The sequence below is a fragment of the Nomia melanderi genome, chromosome 1 (genome assembly GCF_051020985.1).
Source record: "Nomia melanderi isolate GNS246 chromosome 1, iyNomMela1, whole genome shotgun sequence".
NCBI lineage: Eukaryota > Metazoa > Arthropoda > Insecta > Hymenoptera > Halictidae > Nomia > Nomia melanderi.
The window spans coordinates 27,985,727-28,006,895 of record NC_134999.1 but is presented as its reverse complement, the minus strand read 5'-3'; the positions used below and the strand labels follow the sequence as shown (position 1 = coordinate 28,006,895).

Below are 21,169 nucleotides of genomic sequence, written 5' to 3'. Positions count from 1 at the left end.
AATGTAAATTATATATTTCTAAATAAAAGAAACTATATTTGTATACTGTAAAATTGGCTATTATCTTCATTATATATTAAAAAATATAAGTTGTGCTAAAGAGCAGTCATTTGATTGGTCGCGATAGGAATAGGTATACGTGGAGTGTCCGTAGGAATAGTGTTAAGCGTATTCACCGAGTTTATAAGATAACCCCGCTAGTGGTGTGACATCAGTCTATTTCAAATTGTTTTCACGTGCTTTACGTTTCTCATTCTAGCTACGAAGAGCTAGTTGTCAGGTAGGCATCATTCACGTACATTTACTTCTACTAATCTAATGAACACTAGAACTACCGAGCATTTAAGATTATTATGATATCATGAGATTATTTTCAGTTTCGACAGACATTCATTATAATATTCAAGTGAAACTATTTATTTTCAAGATCATTTCGAATATTTGATGCTTTTAAGATATCAATAATTGCAAAACAAACAAATTGAAACCAGTCATTTTGAATGGAACGGTAGTTCTAGTGTTAAGTTCTTTACGAGTGCCTTCGTTTTCTTAGTTTATCCGCGTTTTTCTTGTACAGGTTTAAGAATAGGTGTGTGAAGAAAGGTCAGGTAGCATAGTTTTAATGAATTCTGAACCAGTGTGAATAATGTCAGAATCGTTTCGTTAAAGGCGTTCGTTATCAGCGTCGCATATTAGTGACAGCTGTGATTATAAGCTACAACATTATATTTAGGAACTCAAGGACGCGTTTCAGTTTCATTTTTCTAATATTTTGTTCAGGAGATTTATTAGATTGAAGAAAATATTACAATATAATTGAGGAGACTGTCACCGAAATAAATGTTGGTAGGGGACATGTTAATATTCATGGACTGTGCTTCTCGGATTTGTTAACATGTGCATTTAGTTGATCAAAGAAGGAATTGTTACTACTTCCAGTAAGTTCATACAAGTATAATCAAACGATAACAGTGTTTATGCACATTTAAAAAACTAAAGACGTCCAGTATGTAATTAATATTCCATAAACATTTAATTAACTTTAACTAAAAATTCATCGAAATATACATGTTTGTCAATAATAATGATCTTTACTTAAAATCATATGGCATTTTCCATAAGTGAATGCCAATTTCCATTGGTACTTAAAAGGTTCAAATAAATTTCCTTCTTTTTGATTTAATTTTCTGCAATTTATTTAAAATCTTATTTTTATTTAAATTGCACCTTGAACAAAACAGTTGAAGATGTATGAAAAAGTTTATGGAATAAGATCTATGCTAGTACAGGGCAGTAGTAATAATTTATTAACACGAACGGTTGTAGTTTTAGTAAATTTCCATTCTGATCAATACGAAGATTAACGGAATTGAAGGAAACTGCTCATTCATCGTAACAACCTTCGATCACGTTTTATGTTGCATTATCTTCCATACTGTGGTGTTATATCTAATATTTATCTTGCAGTACTCTGATAATACAATAGTGGAGTGTTAAAAGAATTAATGCTTCTAGTTAAAAAATTTATTTCGTACGTAATTTCAATATCTATGCACATTTTAATACGTATTTAGTTGTGCATGCGTAATATTTTGTGTAGCATAAATACTCAAATCATAGTAGGGACTGAAAAATGTATTCCTGTTTCCTTGATATTGTTTTTCGAAATGTGGATGGTAGAAAATGACCATTTTTCGGTTGTTTAGATATCAAAAGTATCTATTACCCATAAAATACCCACTTAATTTTAAAATGAAAATAATAAATTACAAAAACCTGTAACTCTTATAATTTTCATGAAAAATCTAATGAATTTCTAGTAATTATAAAGTAAAAGCAGGAGCGTTATTAACGATCCTTCTTTCTGTATTTTGCAGTTAATCGATAATCGACTTTTATTTATTGGAAAGTTGATATAAACTGAATAAAAAATGGTTGGCATTGAAGTAATCTGTGGTATTGTCGCGGTAGTCCTTCTGTTTTACTACTATTTAGTAGCACATTACAACTTCTGGAAGAAACAAGGAGTTCCTGGGCCTGAACCAGAACTAGTTTTTGGTACGACTAAGCAAGTATTATTCTCGCAGAAATCGTTAGGTTCTTACGCGGCAGCCATTTACAAGAAATATAAAGGTGAACCCTTGATTGGTATATATGAGAATAGACAACCTGCCCTAATCATAAATGATCCTGATCTAATCAAGACAGTGCTGATCAAAGATTTTACGAAATTTTCTAATCGTGCAGTTGGTATTAATGAAGTGGTGAGTGTATAAATATATTTAATACCTATTTCAAAAAGTATACTTTTAAGGATCTTTAACAATAGAATTTTACATTACATTTTACAAAAGTAATGCATGTACATCCATCTGCGATTACGTAATTACATTTATTTACTTAATAATGGAATAAATGGACAAACAGAAAAAATATAAGAAATTATACACAATTTTCAAATTAAATGTTTTTTAATTGGACCTTACGAAATTTAACGTCAGATTTACCAAAAAAAACTGCTTGAAATAAATAATGCATTATTCACTCGAAGCCAGGTTTAAAAAGGTTCAATTTGTATAGTATAGTTTCTCTAGTACAAAACTAATTTTTAAAATAAGTAAATATTCTATAAATAGTTCCATTGTTATACAAATCGATTTTCAGTTAACAACTTATACATCTGTTTTTAACACTGAAACCACTAGACGAGTCAAAATGACCTATTTCGGATTTTTATTCTAGAATTATTGATAAGACACAAATGATTTTTTGAGGGATTATGACATAAATTGCTTCAGTAATGCATAAACTAAAATATACGTAAATCGAAATTTCAATAAATAGACTCTTGAAATTTGTATAAGAAAATTATGAATAGTCTGCTTACCTACTCGGTAGTTCTAGTGTTAAATATTCAAATACACATACTGGAAATTAATTATTACTAATTCTTCTTTCCAAAATGAGATAAACTTAGAAAGCTTAAAACCAATAACTACTTTAAAAATCGCATTAATTGTATTGTTCTATTAATACAGGCAGAACCACTTTCGCAACACTTGTTCTCTCTGGAGACAAAAAGATGGCGACCGTTAAGAACTAGGCTTTCGCCAGTATTCACAAGTGGCAAGCTTAAAGAAATGTTCTCTTTGATCCTTGAATGTTCCAACGGTCTTGAGAAATATATGGACAAATTGTTGGCAAATGGCAATGAAATTGATTGTCGAGAATTGGCAGCAAGATTCACTACCGATGTCATTGGCAGCTGTGCGTTCGGAATCAACATGAATTCAATGTCCGAAGAGGAATCTGAATTTCGTAGAGTAGGAAAGAAATTCTTCTCTACCACGATCGGACACATACTAAGATTCAAACTGAGAGATTTGACACCGTGGTTCTACACTTTACTCGGTTACGTATTACCGCGGCCCGATTACATGACGTTCTTTATGAAGTCTGTTTCGGAAATGATGGAGTATAGAAAGAAGAATAATGTTGTCCGGAAAGATTTCATCGATACGCTGATAGACATCCAAGCACATCCGGAAAAATTGGGCGACATCAGTATGTATGCAATGTTCTATACCAGACGTATCTAAAGGCCCCCATACACGTTGAAACCTGCTCTCTATCTTTTCTATTCGCAGTCCTTTTTTATATCCGAAACTTCAATTGCTTATTATAAAGCAATTATTATCGTAATTTTATTGTGTTTGGTGTCATTTTAATTATAACAACATGACAAACGTGCTGGTGAAAGTTGCATTAATCAAAAATAAAAAATAACAAAGTTTGATTTTTGAGTTAAAAGTCTGCAGCTCGTCGCAAGCCTTTAATGTTGTCAACACTCTGACTCTCAGTCTTTGTTTCTCCTTCACTCGCGTTGTCCTTTTCTACGTTAGCTGTGCTAAAATCTTCGACTCTGCCTCTTAATACTGCAATCTTCCGGTCCCGTTGTGTACTGCAATTATCCAGTGTTCACTACATACCTGATCTCGGTATTAACCCCTTAATCTACGATTTATTTCATAATTGCACCACCGAGAATTACTTCATCATTAATAATTTACTGGAAATAACGGAGAACTACATCTTTCTTTATATCCACGTTTACTTTAAAGTATAATAGTTGATGATAAAAATACAGTATTTCATTTGAAGTCAAGAAAATTGAGATTTATTTATTTTTATTAACTTCAATTTGAGATCTACCTAACATATGAAACATGTACATATTTGAATAACTAAATTTGCATTTCTTCCATCTTTCAACATTTGAGCTATGTAACACTATATACTACATAAATATAACCTTTTTTATTATCTTTAATCGGACTGTTTCAACTGACGTGGTTAAAACCTTTATTTTATAAAATCAAGTATTTGATGAATCACAAATAACCCCAGTTGAAGGCTTGCTAAATAAGAAAAGAAAAGATACACGAAATAAAAGGCAATACGTTGCTAAGTGAAAAGTTGGAAACCTCACCATTCTGTTGGCTAAGTGTTAAAACAGTATCCACAGCTTCGTGGTTATCGTTTTAACTATGTAGAAAGCACTAAACTAAAACCATTCGAGAACCTGTGGTCGTATTATTTAAAAAAATGTGTATCCAAGAAGTACATGTAAAACATTCATTGTATTTTCCCAGAAATTACGGACTCCTTGCTCGCGGCACAAGCGTTCGTCTTCTTTATAGCTGGCTTCGAAACTTCATCGACCACAATTAGTAATGCACTTTACGAATTAGCCCAGCATCAGGATATTCAGGATAAATTGCGAGAAGAAATTAAAGAGCATGAGAAGATGAACAATGGAGAATGGCATTATGAAAATATAAAAGCAATGCCAGTCTTAGATAGTGTATTTAAAGGTATGTATCTCAAACTGATTGAAAATATTTGTATCTTCAATAAAATAAATGTTATTTTCAATAAGTAAAATAGAAATGTTTTCGACATAGATAGGGTTTCTTTAAAGAACAATGTTTTCATTTATTTTTATAGAAACAATGAGAATGTACTCACCAGTAACAGTTTTAATACGGCAATCAGTGGCAGATTACACTTTCGAAGACCTGAAAGTTTGGATACCCAAAGGTACAACCGTGTTAATACCCATGTATGGAATGCTCCACGATCCAGATATTTATCCAAATCCTGAAGTGTTTAATATCGATCGATTTAAAGAAGAGGAAGAATCAAAAAGACATCCAATGCACTATTTACCTTTCGGAGATGGCCCAAGGAATTGTATTGGTAAGAAAGGACTGTTTCTGATAACTATTCGAATGTGACGTAAACAAGTCTATTAAGTTTATAAAATATTCGATTAAACAATTTTTTAAAATATTTTTTACAAAATAATTATTGAAACTGAGTTGTGTGCTTTTTACAATATTGTATTACTCATCTTTAAACTGTTGTTTACGAAAAACAAACGAAATTAAATATCTGTGGTTGTTTAGAACTTGAAACATAAAGTAACAATAGAAATTTGTGTCACTGTTGCAAACGTAATGCATCAATTTTATAATTTATTATCGAGTAATATAAGGAATTGTACGTTTTGTTTCAGGTGCACGGTTCGCGATCTTCCAAACGAAAATTGGACTCATAAAGATACTTCGTAATCATAAAGTGGATGTTTGCAAAGCTACTGTAATTCCGTATCAAATTAATGAACGTGCCTTCTTGCTGACTCCAAACCATCCAATAACTCTGAAAATTAGCAAAATTGAGAGTTAATAATTTCCTAACAATTTACACTTTACAACCACCGGTCCCCACTTCAGTATATTTATTTTGCAAATACTCAAATCATAAAGGCGTTTTTGCGAATGATTTTTAATTAAATTGATGTATTTGCACATATGTAAGACTAAGAGACCCTTTGAGTCTTAAGAAAAGTATTGTCCTAATTTTTATAAAAAATTGGAAATAAGTCATTGTAACTGTTCGGGAGTTTTAGTGTTAAGTGTACATTTCGAGCATAATAAATACACATCTTGAAGTAAGTACTTAAATAGAGAAAAGTGTGACAAAATGAAGCGAAAAGGCAGAATCAAATTATTGCTTATTTTGTGTTTATATGCAACTTTATTATTAAAAACTGAAGAAACGTAAATTGTACCGTAGATGATACATCGTGAATGATTTGCCAGTCACAATTCTGATTCTTACATTTGTGATCCTACTTTAGTCCTATCTTTAACGCGTGCGAGATATTAACAGTTAATTGAATTTTGTATAAGTATTATAAATTCGTGATAATGAAGGATGGTGGAGGTGTACGCGCGTAGGGTGGGGAGTGATTTCCGCCAATGAGTAGAGTCGCGCAGCCGGTGGAACCTGACCGCGTTCTCGTCACTTTCGGGAGAGAGAGAGAGAGAGAGAGAGGGAGAGAGAATGATTGGTGTAAACACGCAAAGTGCCGTACCTCGGGGTATCGCCCGTAGATGTCGGAGGGCTTCTGGTCTTGCCTTCCCGACGGAGCAGTCGCTGTCCAGCCGTCGTCTCTGGTGGAGGAGCCAGTGGTGAAGTCCCGCGCTGAACTTGAAACTACACTCTGTCGCGGCACCCGCGCCCGATTGTGATTCGACTAGTTCAATCGCAGAGTCCGAATACGGGAAATCGTTTTGCGATCAAGGCGAGTCGGTCCAGCTGATGCTAATAGAGCTGGTATTCATTAACCCCTTGCCGTACAATAACGAGTAAGACTCGTGATGAAGATTTCTAAACTAATTTAACAACAATCGATGTTACTCATTACACACGGATCAAAGCAAACAACTATTTTGCTATTATCATTGTATTATCTTCAAATAAAATTTTCACTTGAAGTAGAATAGACAATTTTGTGTATACAAAGTATGTTCCCCCAGCCTTACAAAGTTCGGGCGAGAGTAGTTACATTATTGCGCCTTAATGGCGAGGGTGGTTAATTCTAAAATTATAGTATACGTTCGCTATTCAGCTACGATTAACATGATATAATTAAATATAATTTTGGTTAGCAAATAACTTACAAATAAGCAACAACATAATAGAAAAGAAAAATAAATAAAAAAGAATACAAAACAGAATAAAAATAGATCAAATAAATAGTATGTACAATAGTGTGGAGACAAAGTAAGTAAATAAAATCCAAGTAAGCAAGTACATTATGCGTTGCTTACAACAGTCATCGCATGACTACACTTTGATCATAGCTCAATGGAGCCCAGAAGCGATGCTTTACTCAAATTCTAAACGAATTTATAAGATTTCAGTGTAAAAAATTCACTAGCGATAAAATCACTTTCGACTAGGACATCTAGTGGTCGCAACAGTTCAGCGTTACGCTCGTATGTTTTTACAAATGGAAGCACACGTATGATCACGTTGTACCCCCTGTTCCCCTTTCTCTAATTATAACCTTTTAGAAAAAAATAAATACGTCTTTCGTAAACACTCGATGTAACGAACAATAAATGAAAGCGATTTTGTTTTTCGTCATCGTAACTCCTTTCGTCTGGGTAAAAATTTATAATCGTTGAATAGACCGAAATTATCGTTTAAATGGTACAGAAATTGCATTGCATAAATATGAAACGAACAGCCTAATGCAATAACAATTTAACACGTTGAATGCCACACGAGTTCATAGAACAACATACATAAAATGGGAAAATATAATATTAAATCATTTGATTGAATTGCATTATTATTATTATTGTTCGTTCATCTTGGTGAATGTCGCTACATTAGGTGAAATTATTTATAATATAGAAATGTCCTCAAATAATAGTCGTTTAACAGAATGAACTATAGTAATTCGTTTTGGTTGGGGGTCACTGGTGACCCCCCTGTCATTCAACGTGTTAAATGTTAATTTTAATCAAAAAATCGCTAAGTAAAACCGTGAAGTTTTTTAATAAATTATTGAAAATTCCGTATATACTTTGGGATTTGTAAAATTTTCATAGAAAATTAACACCATATTTAACAAGTAACAGTTATCACAGTAATTAAAATTATTTAGTAAGTCGCAAGCATTAGCTCGTTATTATTTTGAATTTATAACACCATGTCCAGAGTAATATCGATTGCCCAGCTCTGGAGGACCAGAAACACTCAACGTCATATTCGGAAAGTTGAGCCTTTCATAATTTCTCAAAACTAACTAAATCTTACTTATATATCTTATACCCTATATCTTATATCTTATATCTTATATCTTATAAAATATTTTTTCTTATATATTCTTATATCCTATATCCTATATCTTATATCTTATATCTTATATCTTTTATCTTATATCTTATATCTTATATCTTATATCTTATATCTTATATCTTATATCTTATATCTTATATCGTATATCTTATATATTATACATTATATATCTATTCTTATAGACAGAATACACGTGAACAGCTTCACCTAAAGGACAGCAATGTGTATATTAGGTTAAGAGAATAATATTTCGTTTCAAATCATCGAAACTTAGTAGACTGTTTCTTAATGTTTTTCTTAAGCTTTCCTCCCTTGAATAATAACTATGTTATTGGAAAATTGATAAGACTTGTTACAATATTCGGAACTGCTATAGTCCATCCCTTAACCTCTTGCCCTGCAATATCGTGTCAGACTCATGGTGAAGATTGCAAATAAAATTTAACAAACATAAATATGACTTAATTCTTCCAAGTCTGAATTGAATATTATTTTTCTATTATTAATTGTAATGCTCCTTAGTAAACGTAGACATAGAGTAAGTGTAGAATTTTTTTCTTTTTGTAATGAATTATGAATAATAAAATACTTCTGTTGAGTGAAATTTGAAAGAAATCATGGGGCAAAGGGTTGGTCTAGGGGTGGTCTCCGAGATGAATTGACCGCCGGAAAAGTAAGTAGGTATTTATATAAGTACTTACCTACACTGTCGGTTAAAAGTTTGGGATCAATACATCGGTTAAAAGAAAAACTTATATGAAATATGCGGAAAAATAAACTGTTATCTGAGTAGAATTCCTGTTAATTGTCAGTATCAGTCTTAGATGGTATAGTCATCCTGATATTCACGAAGTTCCGTATCACAAATGTCAGTCCACTTTAATTCTTTCCAATCATACTACTGAAATTTATCAGAAGATTATTGTTTGATATTCTTAAAGTAACGATGACTTTCGTTTTTATTTACTCCCTTTTACCGTTTTTACATTGGTGTTTAGTTTACGGCTTTTATTTTATGATGTGCGTTTTACTGCATTATAATTTATATGCACCTATTTAGAATAAATATCAGAATAATTATATCTAAATAATATAATACTATATATTAGAATATTAGGATTTTACAAAATGTAGTTTTGTTTGTGAGAAGATACATTTTATTTATACGATAAATAAAGGATTCTCGTGAAAACACATAATAGAGGCAAGAAGTTAAAACTGTTGGCTGACAGACGATCTTAAGCTGTTAAGCGGATTGAAATTGACGTTTAAATGACAGCAATTTTAACCCTTTCCGCTAGCAACAATTCAGAGACTCAATGAAGTCTTGCACGAAGAATTTTTCTTTTCTTGTTTATGAATAAGTATCTACTTACCAGGTGATAAATATCAAATCAATGGAGAATATGTAATGTAATAAAATTATCGATGTGTATAATATCTCTTTAGCAATTTAGGAACGAAGACATTACATTTATTGATACAATTTCGAATATAAATATGAATATTTTTGTCATTTTACCTTTTTCTTTCAACTTCCAATAATGATAAAGGACATTCTCCATAACAACGACTAACAACGTATATATTTAAAAATTTGGCAAAAATTTGGCAAAAACGTCATATTTTAACCCTTTAACCCTTTGACACTTTGAGAGTCAAGAGTACAATTTTAGAAATGAAAACACACTGTAGGAAAAATCGCAGCTTCACACTTTGTAATGAGCAACGAAAATAGAAGCTTCCACTTTATAATAAACCTAGACAAAATGTTGTGCGATACTTTACCTATTACAACGTTATAAGAGTACAGAGATTGGCAATCGTTCGAATACAATATAGTGATTAGTAAATTTCGTGGAACAGTGTATATTTATCATGTATAAAAAATGAGGATTCATTATAGTATTTAATAATGAAACCTCAATTTTGAGACTTTGAATAATTTTATCTGAATAATTCAGGCCCCTTTTTGGGAGAAAATAGGCGGTGTTAATCAAATAATGTATCAGTAAAATTACAAGTGTTTCTTCGTTGTTCTTAAATCAAAAAGAATTTTGCCTTCCTTACAAGAAAGATGCTTTCGGATGTATTTATCTGAATTCATGTTAGTTTTAAATATACGACAACTTTATGTCGAGTTCAAATCCTTAGATATATCGTATAAAATAATTGAATTGGCTAAAAAATTGTATCTACACTTATTAAACAAAATTGAATAGAAATGACTATAAAGAATGTTATATATAATGGAATTTTCGCATGTCATATCCTATCAGTTTAGTCTAATCACTAATATGCACTGATGAAAAGATCAATGTAGATTTTATCTGTTATGTACAGACAGATCATTGAAAAACCGGAGGTACAAACTACAAGTAGAAGTAATTGAAAGATAAATTTGACTTAGAATTATATAAAATTTATAACGAAAATTATTACGGAGGTATTGACAAAAGTAAAAAAGAATAATGACATTTTGAAGACATTATTACATGCAGAAGGGATTGTAAAAACTAATTAATTAATTAATGGGAAAATAAAAATAGAGATAAAACTAATGGGTGTAATAAAAATAAGTAACCTACAATTATTTCTCTATCGGATATAAGAAGCATCGTAGAAATAAACAAATATTTGATATAAGGACATATGTATTATTTTCCAGATTCATAGTATAACACAAATTAATTATAACAATACATAACGTTGATATCCCGCTTATAGCATTTCTTATCTTTCGGTGTCAACGAGATTTTTTAAAGCTTTGCGAAACTAAAGTTAGCACAGTTTGCGTTTCTCTTATAATACTAACAAGATTAGTGATATATAACAAAATTTCTTAAAAGTCGACAGGAGAGTATAGTATACAAAGTACAAGCTACTTTCCTTTAGAAATGAAACTGTTCTTCAAATGATAAAAATAAAAGATCCGTAACTTCGTATATTCAATGACAAAAAAATATAATTTTGAAAAAATCAATGACACCGCTGCATAACAATGAATCTTACTTCCATACAAATAATCACAATTATTTTTCTCGTTGAAATTTTAATCGTATCTATAGTATATTTATAAATATACATACTTTACAAGTTTCCATTTCATTTATTTTAATCCTATCATATCCACTATTACTTTTATCATATCAATTATACTACACGTTATTAAATTAAGTTGTAAAAAATTCAGCCAAAGCAAAGCCAAATTGTTTCTATTTTACAAGTCATGGAGTTTAATGGGCGAAGTATACACACAGTGTGAGTGCAGACTACCGTTATGAATCAGTATCCAGTTGTTTCACACACATTTACCGAGGTTATAAAACAGCTGAACCAGCAGTAAGATGCCAGTGTGTTTCAGATCGTTTCTACAGTGCTTTCAATTCTTATCATATCTATGAAAAGCTAGTCAACAGGTAGGTGACCTATACGCACATCAATATTGTTTTATTGTAATTCCTTTTTAATGCAATACTGTTTACTTCTAACAACCTAATTAAATTCTGCGCAATCTATATGTTAGCTACGTCTTTCTTCGCCGATGTGTCATCTAATGGTGTTGTGAATCACCTCGATTCCTTAGATTCTCGGCGTTTTTCTTATATAGATTTAAGAATAGGTTAGTGAGAAGTGATTAGGTAATATAGTGTTATTGCATTGTGAATTATCGTGAATAATGTGACAATCACTTCATTTAATATTCATTGACTGAGCTCCTCGGATTTCTTAACTTATGAATTTGCTTTATTAAAGGACGGATCTGTTATTACTTCCTGCAATACGGTACGAGTATAATCAAACGATGACAGTATTTATGTGCATTTAAGAAACTAATAAGTTAGTAATAAAGCACGTATAATATGTAATTAGTATTGTACAAATATTTAATTAACATTAACTAAAAATTCATCGAAATATATGTTTTACAATAATAATGATCCTTCCGTAGAGTAAGTAATTATACTTAAAGTTAAATATAATAGATTCTCGAATGTATTTAAAATTTTATTTTAAATTTGTATTTATTTTTATTTAATTTGCATTTATCTTGATTTAAGTTGCAGCTTGAAAAAAAACAGTTAAATATGTACAAAAAGTTTGAGAGATATACAAATAATTGTAAATAATTTATTAATATCAACGGTTACAGCTTCAGCAAATTTCCTTTCGTTTTTAGTCTGAAAATTCTCGTAGTTGAAAGCAAATGAATCATTCAACCCAAAGACTTAGAAGAGCATTCTGTTGCATTCCATCTTATCTACTCTATTCTTGTGTTTCATTGTTTACCTTACAATCCTGTGATAGTGAAGGCGTGTTAAGGAAATGCAAGTCACTTCTTCTGCGATTCAACGTTATCTAACGCTGTGTGGAAATTTATTCTGAACCAGGTTTGAATATCTAGGCATATTTTATACCTTTTTAATAGCATATCAAATTTAATTTAATTCTGGAAATACTATACAGAAAAGATAGAAATATTTTTTAATTTATATTACTGTGAAAGCAAATGTTATTTCTCTATTTCAAGTTACATTACACGGGTTTACAAAATTTAATTTATCCAGTGGTGAAACGGGTATAGCAGGACAAGGGGGTCAAAAGTGCCCATAGACCGATTTTTTTTGAGAAAGTTTCCTTCGATAGTTTATTAATCATAAACATTGTACACCAATTTTCAGTCCTCTATTTCAATTTTTTTTTTTGATTATGTAAAAATTCGGAGACATTTCTGGCATAGCAGTGCATAGCTAAGAATTTTTTGAAATTTTTTCGTTCCAACTTTTTAGCATGAAAAATGTAAAACCTCCCAAAGAGTAGAAAAATGTAAATTTCGTAATGCAAAATTCGAGCGACAACTTCTTAATGTTTACAGTAGTAGAGATATTGGTATGGTGCTTACATTCGTGACTGTTAACATATAAAACCAAGAACTGAACGCTTCTAGAGTAGCTATCATTTGTGTCATTGGGTATCGGAAAAAACTCATGCGGTTTTCTTCGTAGCAATGGATTGAGATCCGATTTCAATTAGTATATCACTAGTTTAATAAATGAAGTTGGTAGTACCAGCAAGATAGTTTTACGCTATTGATATTAAATAAAATAAAATTATTTTACAAAAACATTCTCCGTGTTCAAATTTTGATTTAATACTAGAACTATCGAGCGTTCAAATTAATTTTTCTAAATTTCTCTGTAAAAACTGCAACAGTACATCTATTGAGAGTGCAATTGATTTATAATTCAGTTTACCTATTTGCTAAATCAATTTTTTCAATAATTTCTCAGAGAATCATCTGTTATCTTTTCAATAATTGCAAAAACAAAAATTAGAAATGGGTCATTTTGAGCTGCCTGGTACTTTTAGTGTTAACTCGCATGAGCTTTTCCTGGTGTTAATACATTTAACCCTTTGCTCTATGATTTCTTTCTGAACTACGATCAACCTAACTACCTTGTTATTAATAATTTAGTGAAAATGAGAGAACAATTCTAGTCTTATTCTATGTCAACGCGTGCGCTAAAGTATAATCATTGACAATCGAGGAATAATATGTAATTTGCATTTAAACAAATTAAATAATATTTATGTTTGTTAATTTCTATTTGAAATCTTCGCCACGAGTTTGATATGATATTGTAGAGCACGGGGTTAACCCTTTGCACTCATATGTCACGCTTAAGATGATAATTCAAATTTCTTATAACGTTGTTAGAACGTTAGTAACGTTCTTAGAATGTTGTAAATTGCTTGAAAAAGTACAATACTTTAAAGGATTATAAAAATTAAATCTTATTATAATAATAAATTAGAAAAATATAAAATGTTGAATTCTACCGCTGTAAATTACTTTAATCCATACCCCTAAAAATAAATACAAGTTTACACCCAACAACATTGAAAATAATATAGTAGGATATATTATGTATTTCATAGAAAATGAAAATGTATTGACGATTGTTCTTATTGTATTTTTCAGTTCTTCGGTAGCTGACTGTCGTTTCCTGAAAAGTTGATAAAAACAGAATAAAAATGGCTGCGATCGAAGTATTCTGTGGCATTGTCGCAGTGGTCCTTCTGTTTTACTACTATTTAGTAGCACATTACAACTTCTGGAAGAAACAAGGAGTTCCCGGGCCTGAACCAGAACTAGTTTTTGGTACGACTAAGCAAATATTATTCTCGCAGAAATCGTTAGGTTCCTACACGGCAGACATTTACAAAAAATATAAAAGTGAACCCATGGTTGGTATATTTCTAAGAAGGAAGCCTGCCTTAGTTTTAAACGATCCCGACCTAATCAAGACAGTGCTTATCAAAGATTTTACGAAATTCTCTAGTCGTGGAATTAACTTTAATGAAGTGGTGAGTATGTAAACCTATTAAATATCTATTAGAAGGATTTAGTTGTTACAAGTTTTGAGTAAAGGGATACGTTTTGTAAATACGAGATAAGAAATTTGTTATTCCTTTGTCGCGAGTTACATAATTTTTTGAAGTATTGAATAATTTAATTATACGTAAATGAATATTTTAACAATAGAATTTAGATAAGATAAGAATATTTCATTCTTCTAATTCGAGGCAAACAATTTGTTGAAATATTAAGCAATTTAAACGTATATAGATGAATAGCGTAAAAATTGAACTTAGCTGAAATTACTTTAAGTGTATGTTAACACATTAAGTGGAACGTCTATTTTATCCTGTTGAAGTTTGTCCCACTCGCCACCGTTCAACGGTGAAATACGCTCACTGCCTAAAATAAACCGTAAATAAATGCAAAACTCAACTTTGTTTCAACTGTTACAATAAATTACACTAATTCTTAACATAATATCGCATATTCTATTAGCACAGTTATTTTCCAAGATATCATCTAAACAAAAACATAAAACTTGGCCGATACTTAACACGCCAAATATACAAACTTTTACATTAAATTTTGAAAAAGTAATGGATATACATGTATAATTAATTAACCATTAGTTAATAAAAGAATCTGCATGAACTATGCCAAGTATAACGTTTCATTTATCAGAATTTAACTTATTTTATAAAATAATAAAATTCTCTATTCAAGTAGTTCAGAAATATTCAGTTTATATTCTGTATAGTTTCTATATGAGACAGCTAACTGCCAACAAAAAGAAACTGTTAACATATTTATAAAAAACAAATAATTATTTAAAGAAACATTATCAGTAGTATCGTTATTATATGTACTGATATTTAGTTTATACTTAAAACTTATGAATTACAGAATATATATTACCGATTAATTTTGTATATTAATTTATCATAATAATTTAATTATATATGTATAATCATTATAGTTCTTATTTTTAAAAGAAGGTAAAAAGAAGTTTATCATATTAACTGTATATCGACCTTACAATATAGACAGATCCACTCTCGCAACACCTGTTCACTCTGGAGCCGAAAAGATGGCGACCATTAAGAACTAGGCTTTCGCCAGTATTCACAAGCGGCAAGCTTAAAGAAATGTTCTGTTTGATCCTCGAATGTTCCAACGGTCTTGAGAAATATATGGACAAATTGTTGGCAAATGGCAATGAAATTGATTGTCGAGAATTGGCAGCAAGATTCACTACCGATGTCATTGGCAGCTGTGCGTTCGGAATCAACATGAATTCAATGTCCGAAGAGGAATCTGAATTTCGTAGAGTAGGAAAGAAATTCTTCTCTACCTCGATCGGACAGTTAATAAGAGTCAAAATAAGAGATTTGACACCGTGGTTATACACTATACTCGGTTACGTATTACCGCAGCAGGAAACCACGACGTTCTTTATGAAGTCTGTTATGGAAGTGATGGAGTACAGAAAGAAGAATAATGTTGTCCGGAAAGATTTCATCGATACGTTGATAGACATCCAAGCGCATCCGGAAAAATTGGGCGACATCAGTACGTATGCAATGTTCTATACCAGACGTATCTAAAGGCCCCCATACACGTTGAAACCTGCTCTCTATCTTTTCTATTCGCAGTCCTTTTTTATATCCGAAACTTCAGTTGCTTATTATAAAGCAATTATTATCGTAATTTTATTGTGTTTGGTGTCATTTTAATTATAACAACATGACAAACGTGATGGTGAAAGTTGCATTAATCAAAAATAAAAAATAACAAAGTTTGATTTTTGAGTTAAAAGTCTGCATCTCGTCGCAAGCCTTTAATGTTGCCAACGCTCTGACTCTCAGTCTTTGTTTCTCCTTCACTCGCGTTGTCCTTTTCTACGTCAGCTGTGCTAAAATCTTCGATTCTGCCTCTTCATACTGCAATCTTCCGGTCCCATTGTATACTGCAATTATCCAGTGTTCACTACATACTTGATCTCGGTATTAACCCCTTAATCTACGATTTATTTCATAATTGCACCACCGAGAATTACTTTGTCATTAATAATTTACTGGCAACAAAAGAGAACTTCATGTTGCTTTATACCCACATTTACTTTAAAGTATAATAGTTGATAACAAAAATGCAATATTTCATTGTGAGTAAAGAAAATTGGGATTTATTTATTTTTGTTAATTTCAATTTGAGATCTATCTCACGAGTCTGACGCTATATTGTATGGTAAGGGGTTCATTCGGTTAATTCGTTGTCTATATATTGTTTAATTATATACATTATATTACTAACTAAATTTGCATTTTTTCTATATTTCAACATTTCAGCTTTACATAGTACTAGTGTATACACAGGGTGTTTGATTAAATGTATTAGTTATGGAAATTAATTCATGGAAGGTAATATTAAATATTATGAGGGTTGAAAGGTGTATAATTTTCTGGTATTTAGGTAGAAAATTAGTTTTTAAAAAGCATGGAGTTAATTTCTACATTTAATAGTGTAACATTCTAGCGACGTTCTGGACAAATTTCTGGTAGGTACAAGTATCAACAATAAAAATCGTTGTGGTAGATGATAACTGATAATTTTCGAATTGTTTCGACAATTTGTACTGATAATGCGTTAACTGATATTAAATAGCATCGTAAAGGATTTATCGTCTCAATGAAATACTTGGAAAGTTAAGTGTTCTGTTTAAAAGAACATAATTTGATCTGCTGTGTACTATACTGTGTACTATACTGTATCTAATTGTATCTAACGTATCTAATCAGTTCACTTATCTATTACTCAAATTGATAAGCAATCCTTAGTGACGTTATTATTATCATCTTCACAAATTCGCATTATTATTTAACCCATTCGTTGCCAGTCACGAATATACTTGTAGCAAGAGATTTCCAGTTTGGTACAATCTTGGTTGTATTTGAAATGTGTTGTAATATAAAGCAAAAAAAATTGAAAGTACAAATGAAATCACACATTTTATGCCAGCAGTGAATCGGTTACTACACGATTTGTCATTGTTATAAAAGAATAAGGAATATTATATAGAATGCCTAAAATTCTCATGGCAGTGAACGTGTTAAAATAGAACCCCGATAAAGGCTACATGCCTAATCTCATAGCACTATGAATCATATTAATTCACTAAAAATTGTAACATTATTCATTATTAATTGAGGAATCTAATTGTTTTTAATAAGATAAGATATTTGATGAATCGGAAATAACCTTAGTTGAAGGCTTGCCACATAATAAAATAAAATATAAACGGAATAAAAGGCAACACGTTGCTAAGTGAAGAGTTGGACATTTCACCATTCGGTTGGCTAAGTGTTAAAACAGTATCCACAGCTTCGTGGTTATGGTTTTAACTACGTAGAAAGCACTAAATTAATAATACCCAAGGATCCGTGATCGTATTATTTAAAAAAATGTGTATCCAAGAAGTACATGTAAAACATTCATTGTATTTTTCCAGAAATTACGGACTCCCTACTCGCAGCACAAGCGTTCGTCTTCTTTATAGCTGGCTTCGAAACTTCATCATCGACAATTAGTAATGCACTTTACGAATTAGCCCAGCATCAGGATATTCAGGATAAATTGCGAGAAGAAATTAAAGAGCATGAGAAGATGAACAATGGAGAATGGCATTATGAAAATATAAAAGCAATGCCAGTCTTAGATGGTGTATTTAAAGGTATGTATCTCAAACTGATTGAAAATATTTGTATCTTCAATCAAATAAATGTTATTTTCAATAAGTAAAATAGAAATGTTTTCGACATAGATAGGGTTTCTTTAAAGAACAATTTTTTCATTTAATTTTATAGAAACATTGAGACTGTACCCACCATTATCAGCTTTATTACGGAAGTCAGTGGAAGATTACACTTTTGAGGACATGAAAGTTTGGATACCCAAAGATACAATCGTGTTCATACCTGCGTATGGAATACATCGCGATCCAGATATTTATCCAAATCCTGAAATGTTTGATATCAATCGATTTAAAGAAGAAGAAGAATCAAGAAGACATCCAATGCACTATTTACCCTTCGGAGATGGCCCAAGGAATTGTATTGGTAAGAAAGAACTGTTTGTATAATTACACTGTTTAACACGATTTTTGTTTTGTAATAGCCATTAGGTGATTCTTATAGAACTCCTTGTCCTAAATATAAATCCCAAAACAAAATTGCTGGTCACATGTAGTTTTGGAAAAACGTGGGTTTTTGTAAGAACGATCGAATTTTTGAAAGAAACGAGTGTTATGTGAAAACGAAAAACGACAGGCAGTTCGAATTTGTCGTAAAAATAGAAACCCATGTTTTTCCAAAACTGGACGTGACCCAGGAATTTGGTTTTCGGATTCATATTTAAGGCAAGGAACTCTATAAGGATTACCTAGTGGATATTACACGACACAAAGAAAGTTCAAATATGTTGCACAGTGCTAGCGGAATATGAAGTAGATGCTTCTATTAACTCTATAAAGAATTGAATTAAAGAATTTTTTAAACAGTTTTTACAAAGCATATATTCCATAAAATGATTACTGAAACTGGGTTGAGTGCTTTTTGTAATATCGTATTTCTCATCTACAAATTATAGTTTACGAAAAACAAAAACACTGGAAAGTTGAAACATAAAGTGACAACAAAGATTTGTATCAATTTTGTAAACGTAATGCATCAATTTTATAATTTATTATCGAGTAATATAAGGAATTGTACGTTTTGTTTCAGGTGCACGGTTCGCGATCTTCCAAACGAAAATTGGACTCATAAAGATACTTCGTAATCATAAAGTGGATGTTTGCAAAGATACTGTAATTCCGTATAAAATTAATGAACGTGCCTTCTTGCTGACTCCAACCCATCCAATAACTCTGAAAGTGACCAAAATTGAGAGTTAATAAAATAATAGCACTTCAAGTATGGTTTTCAAGCGTAATAACAATAATCTTGCAGTATAATAACAGTAAATTACAATTAACTTACATTTACTTTTATTTTCATTCAAGTACTGTAATCGATTTATTACCATACTTACATGGTTTATATAATTAATGCTGCACTGCTGCAGTCTAGGAGTACTTCATCATACAATGCAGCGTCTATTATATTAATCCACGTCGGTTTTGTACAAATATCATTAAATGCATGATAATTGAAGGAAATTAGTACAAAAATTAGTACAAAGAAGAATTTAATGTAGATACCAAATACTCAATTAGTAACTGAAGCAGTAATTGTAAAGCAGTAATACGGAAAGTAAACAGAAACATTTTTAACCCTTAAAAGACCAGAAGAGTTCATTGAACTTACTTGACACTTACGTCTATTCAAAAGTCTTTTATCAGTCATCAAAATTGTTGTTTATAAGTATACATAGACCATTAAAAAGTAATACCATACATTTAAAACAATATATAAACACTTTTTTTAACCACTTTCCATGTATGGATAATTTGACACCACTGGTCTCTAACATTACCTTTCTTTATGGTCTTTTAAGGATTAATATTACATAATAAACATTCTATTTTGTTATGCTTTTAATATGTCTCATTTGATGAAATGAGTAACAATTACTAGAACATTATACTCTGATTTGTCATACTAGTCGTGTTAGGTAAATACATGCAAATTGTAATATGTAGAATTAATACTAAATTTACGAAACGTGTCAATTTGACGAATATTGAACTTTATAAATAGTATTTGGTACACGTTTACGTCGAATTTGATTGATGCAATGGTATGACTATATGTCCCAATTGTATATTTACAAACATCAGTTTGTCTAGAAATAATAGAAAACCTAATGTTAAATAGGCTCGTTAAGAAAAGTGCGTTGAATACATTGTGTATTTATATACTTATATTCTATACATAAAATTTTCCTGGGAATGTATTATATATATGTACTTATTTGTGGAGTACAAACATTCAATTATACGTCATCTGAGATATCTACATTTTCAAAATTTTTGATACGTGTATTATATGTATATTATATGTATATACTCTTGTTTGAGCCGTTCAAAGCTCTATTATGATTTTTCTTTTGTAATAAACTTATTTTTGTTATTATCCTTAATGTAAATACACTTATTAGTAATACTTATTTGTATTCTACCTTATCATAACTACCATAACTATCATAGCTATTATAACTTTCATAACTATCGTTATGCTAATCAATTATATTGTAACTAATAACACTGTAGAACACGATTTTTGTTTTGTGATAGCCACTATCGTTTTAGTCGCTGAAAATCTTTTCACGACCGTTCTGTTTTAAATAATTTGCTGTTTAATATGTGAATACACATATACGAGTAATATTATTACGATGATTAACACTAAAACTATTGAATCAGTCAAAATGGCTGGTATATATTTTATTATCTTTTGTTTATTAATATCTTGAAAGAATTAGATATCTGAAATGTTTTTAAAAATTAATTAAGTTTACTAAAATTTACTATTAGTAAAATTTACTATTAGATAGAATAGAATTATAAATTCAATAAATGGCTATTTTAAGTCACAT

At 30.7% G+C, this 21,169-nt stretch overlaps 1 protein-coding gene across 1 annotated transcript; it reads left to right on the top strand.

Annotated features, from left to right (window-relative positions):
- Window positions 1-137: 137 nt before the first annotated feature.
- On the top strand, window positions 138-19,526 carry LOC116428535 (uncharacterized). The gene is made up of 11 exons (XM_031980284.2): window positions 138-280; window positions 1,878-2,264; window positions 3,039-3,564; window positions 4,653-4,874; window positions 5,008-5,259; window positions 5,579-5,743; window positions 14,231-14,586; window positions 15,625-16,150; window positions 18,087-18,308; window positions 18,442-18,693; window positions 19,357-19,526. Exons 2-11 carry the CDS (start codon window positions 1,932-1,934, stop codon window positions 19,524-19,526), a joined length of 3,024 nt encoding a protein of 1,007 aa, XP_031836144.2. The 5' UTR covers window positions 138-280; window positions 1,878-1,931.
- Window positions 19,527-21,169: the final 1,643 nt, after the last annotated feature.

Bases quoted from the DNA above. Each gene is read 5' to 3' on its own strand.
- LOC116428535 (XM_031980284.2), top strand. From the start codon at position 1,932: ATGGTTGGCATTGAAGTAATCTGTGGTATTGTCGCGGTAGTCCTTCTG. The intron at 5,744-14,230 runs GTTAATAATTTC...TCGTTTCCTGAA, and splicing joins GAAAATTAGCAAAATTGAGA to AAGTTGATAAAAACAGAATA. The intron at 14,587-15,624 runs GTGAGTATGTAA...CTTACAATATAG, and splicing joins GAATTAACTTTAATGAAGTG to ACAGATCCACTCTCGCAACA.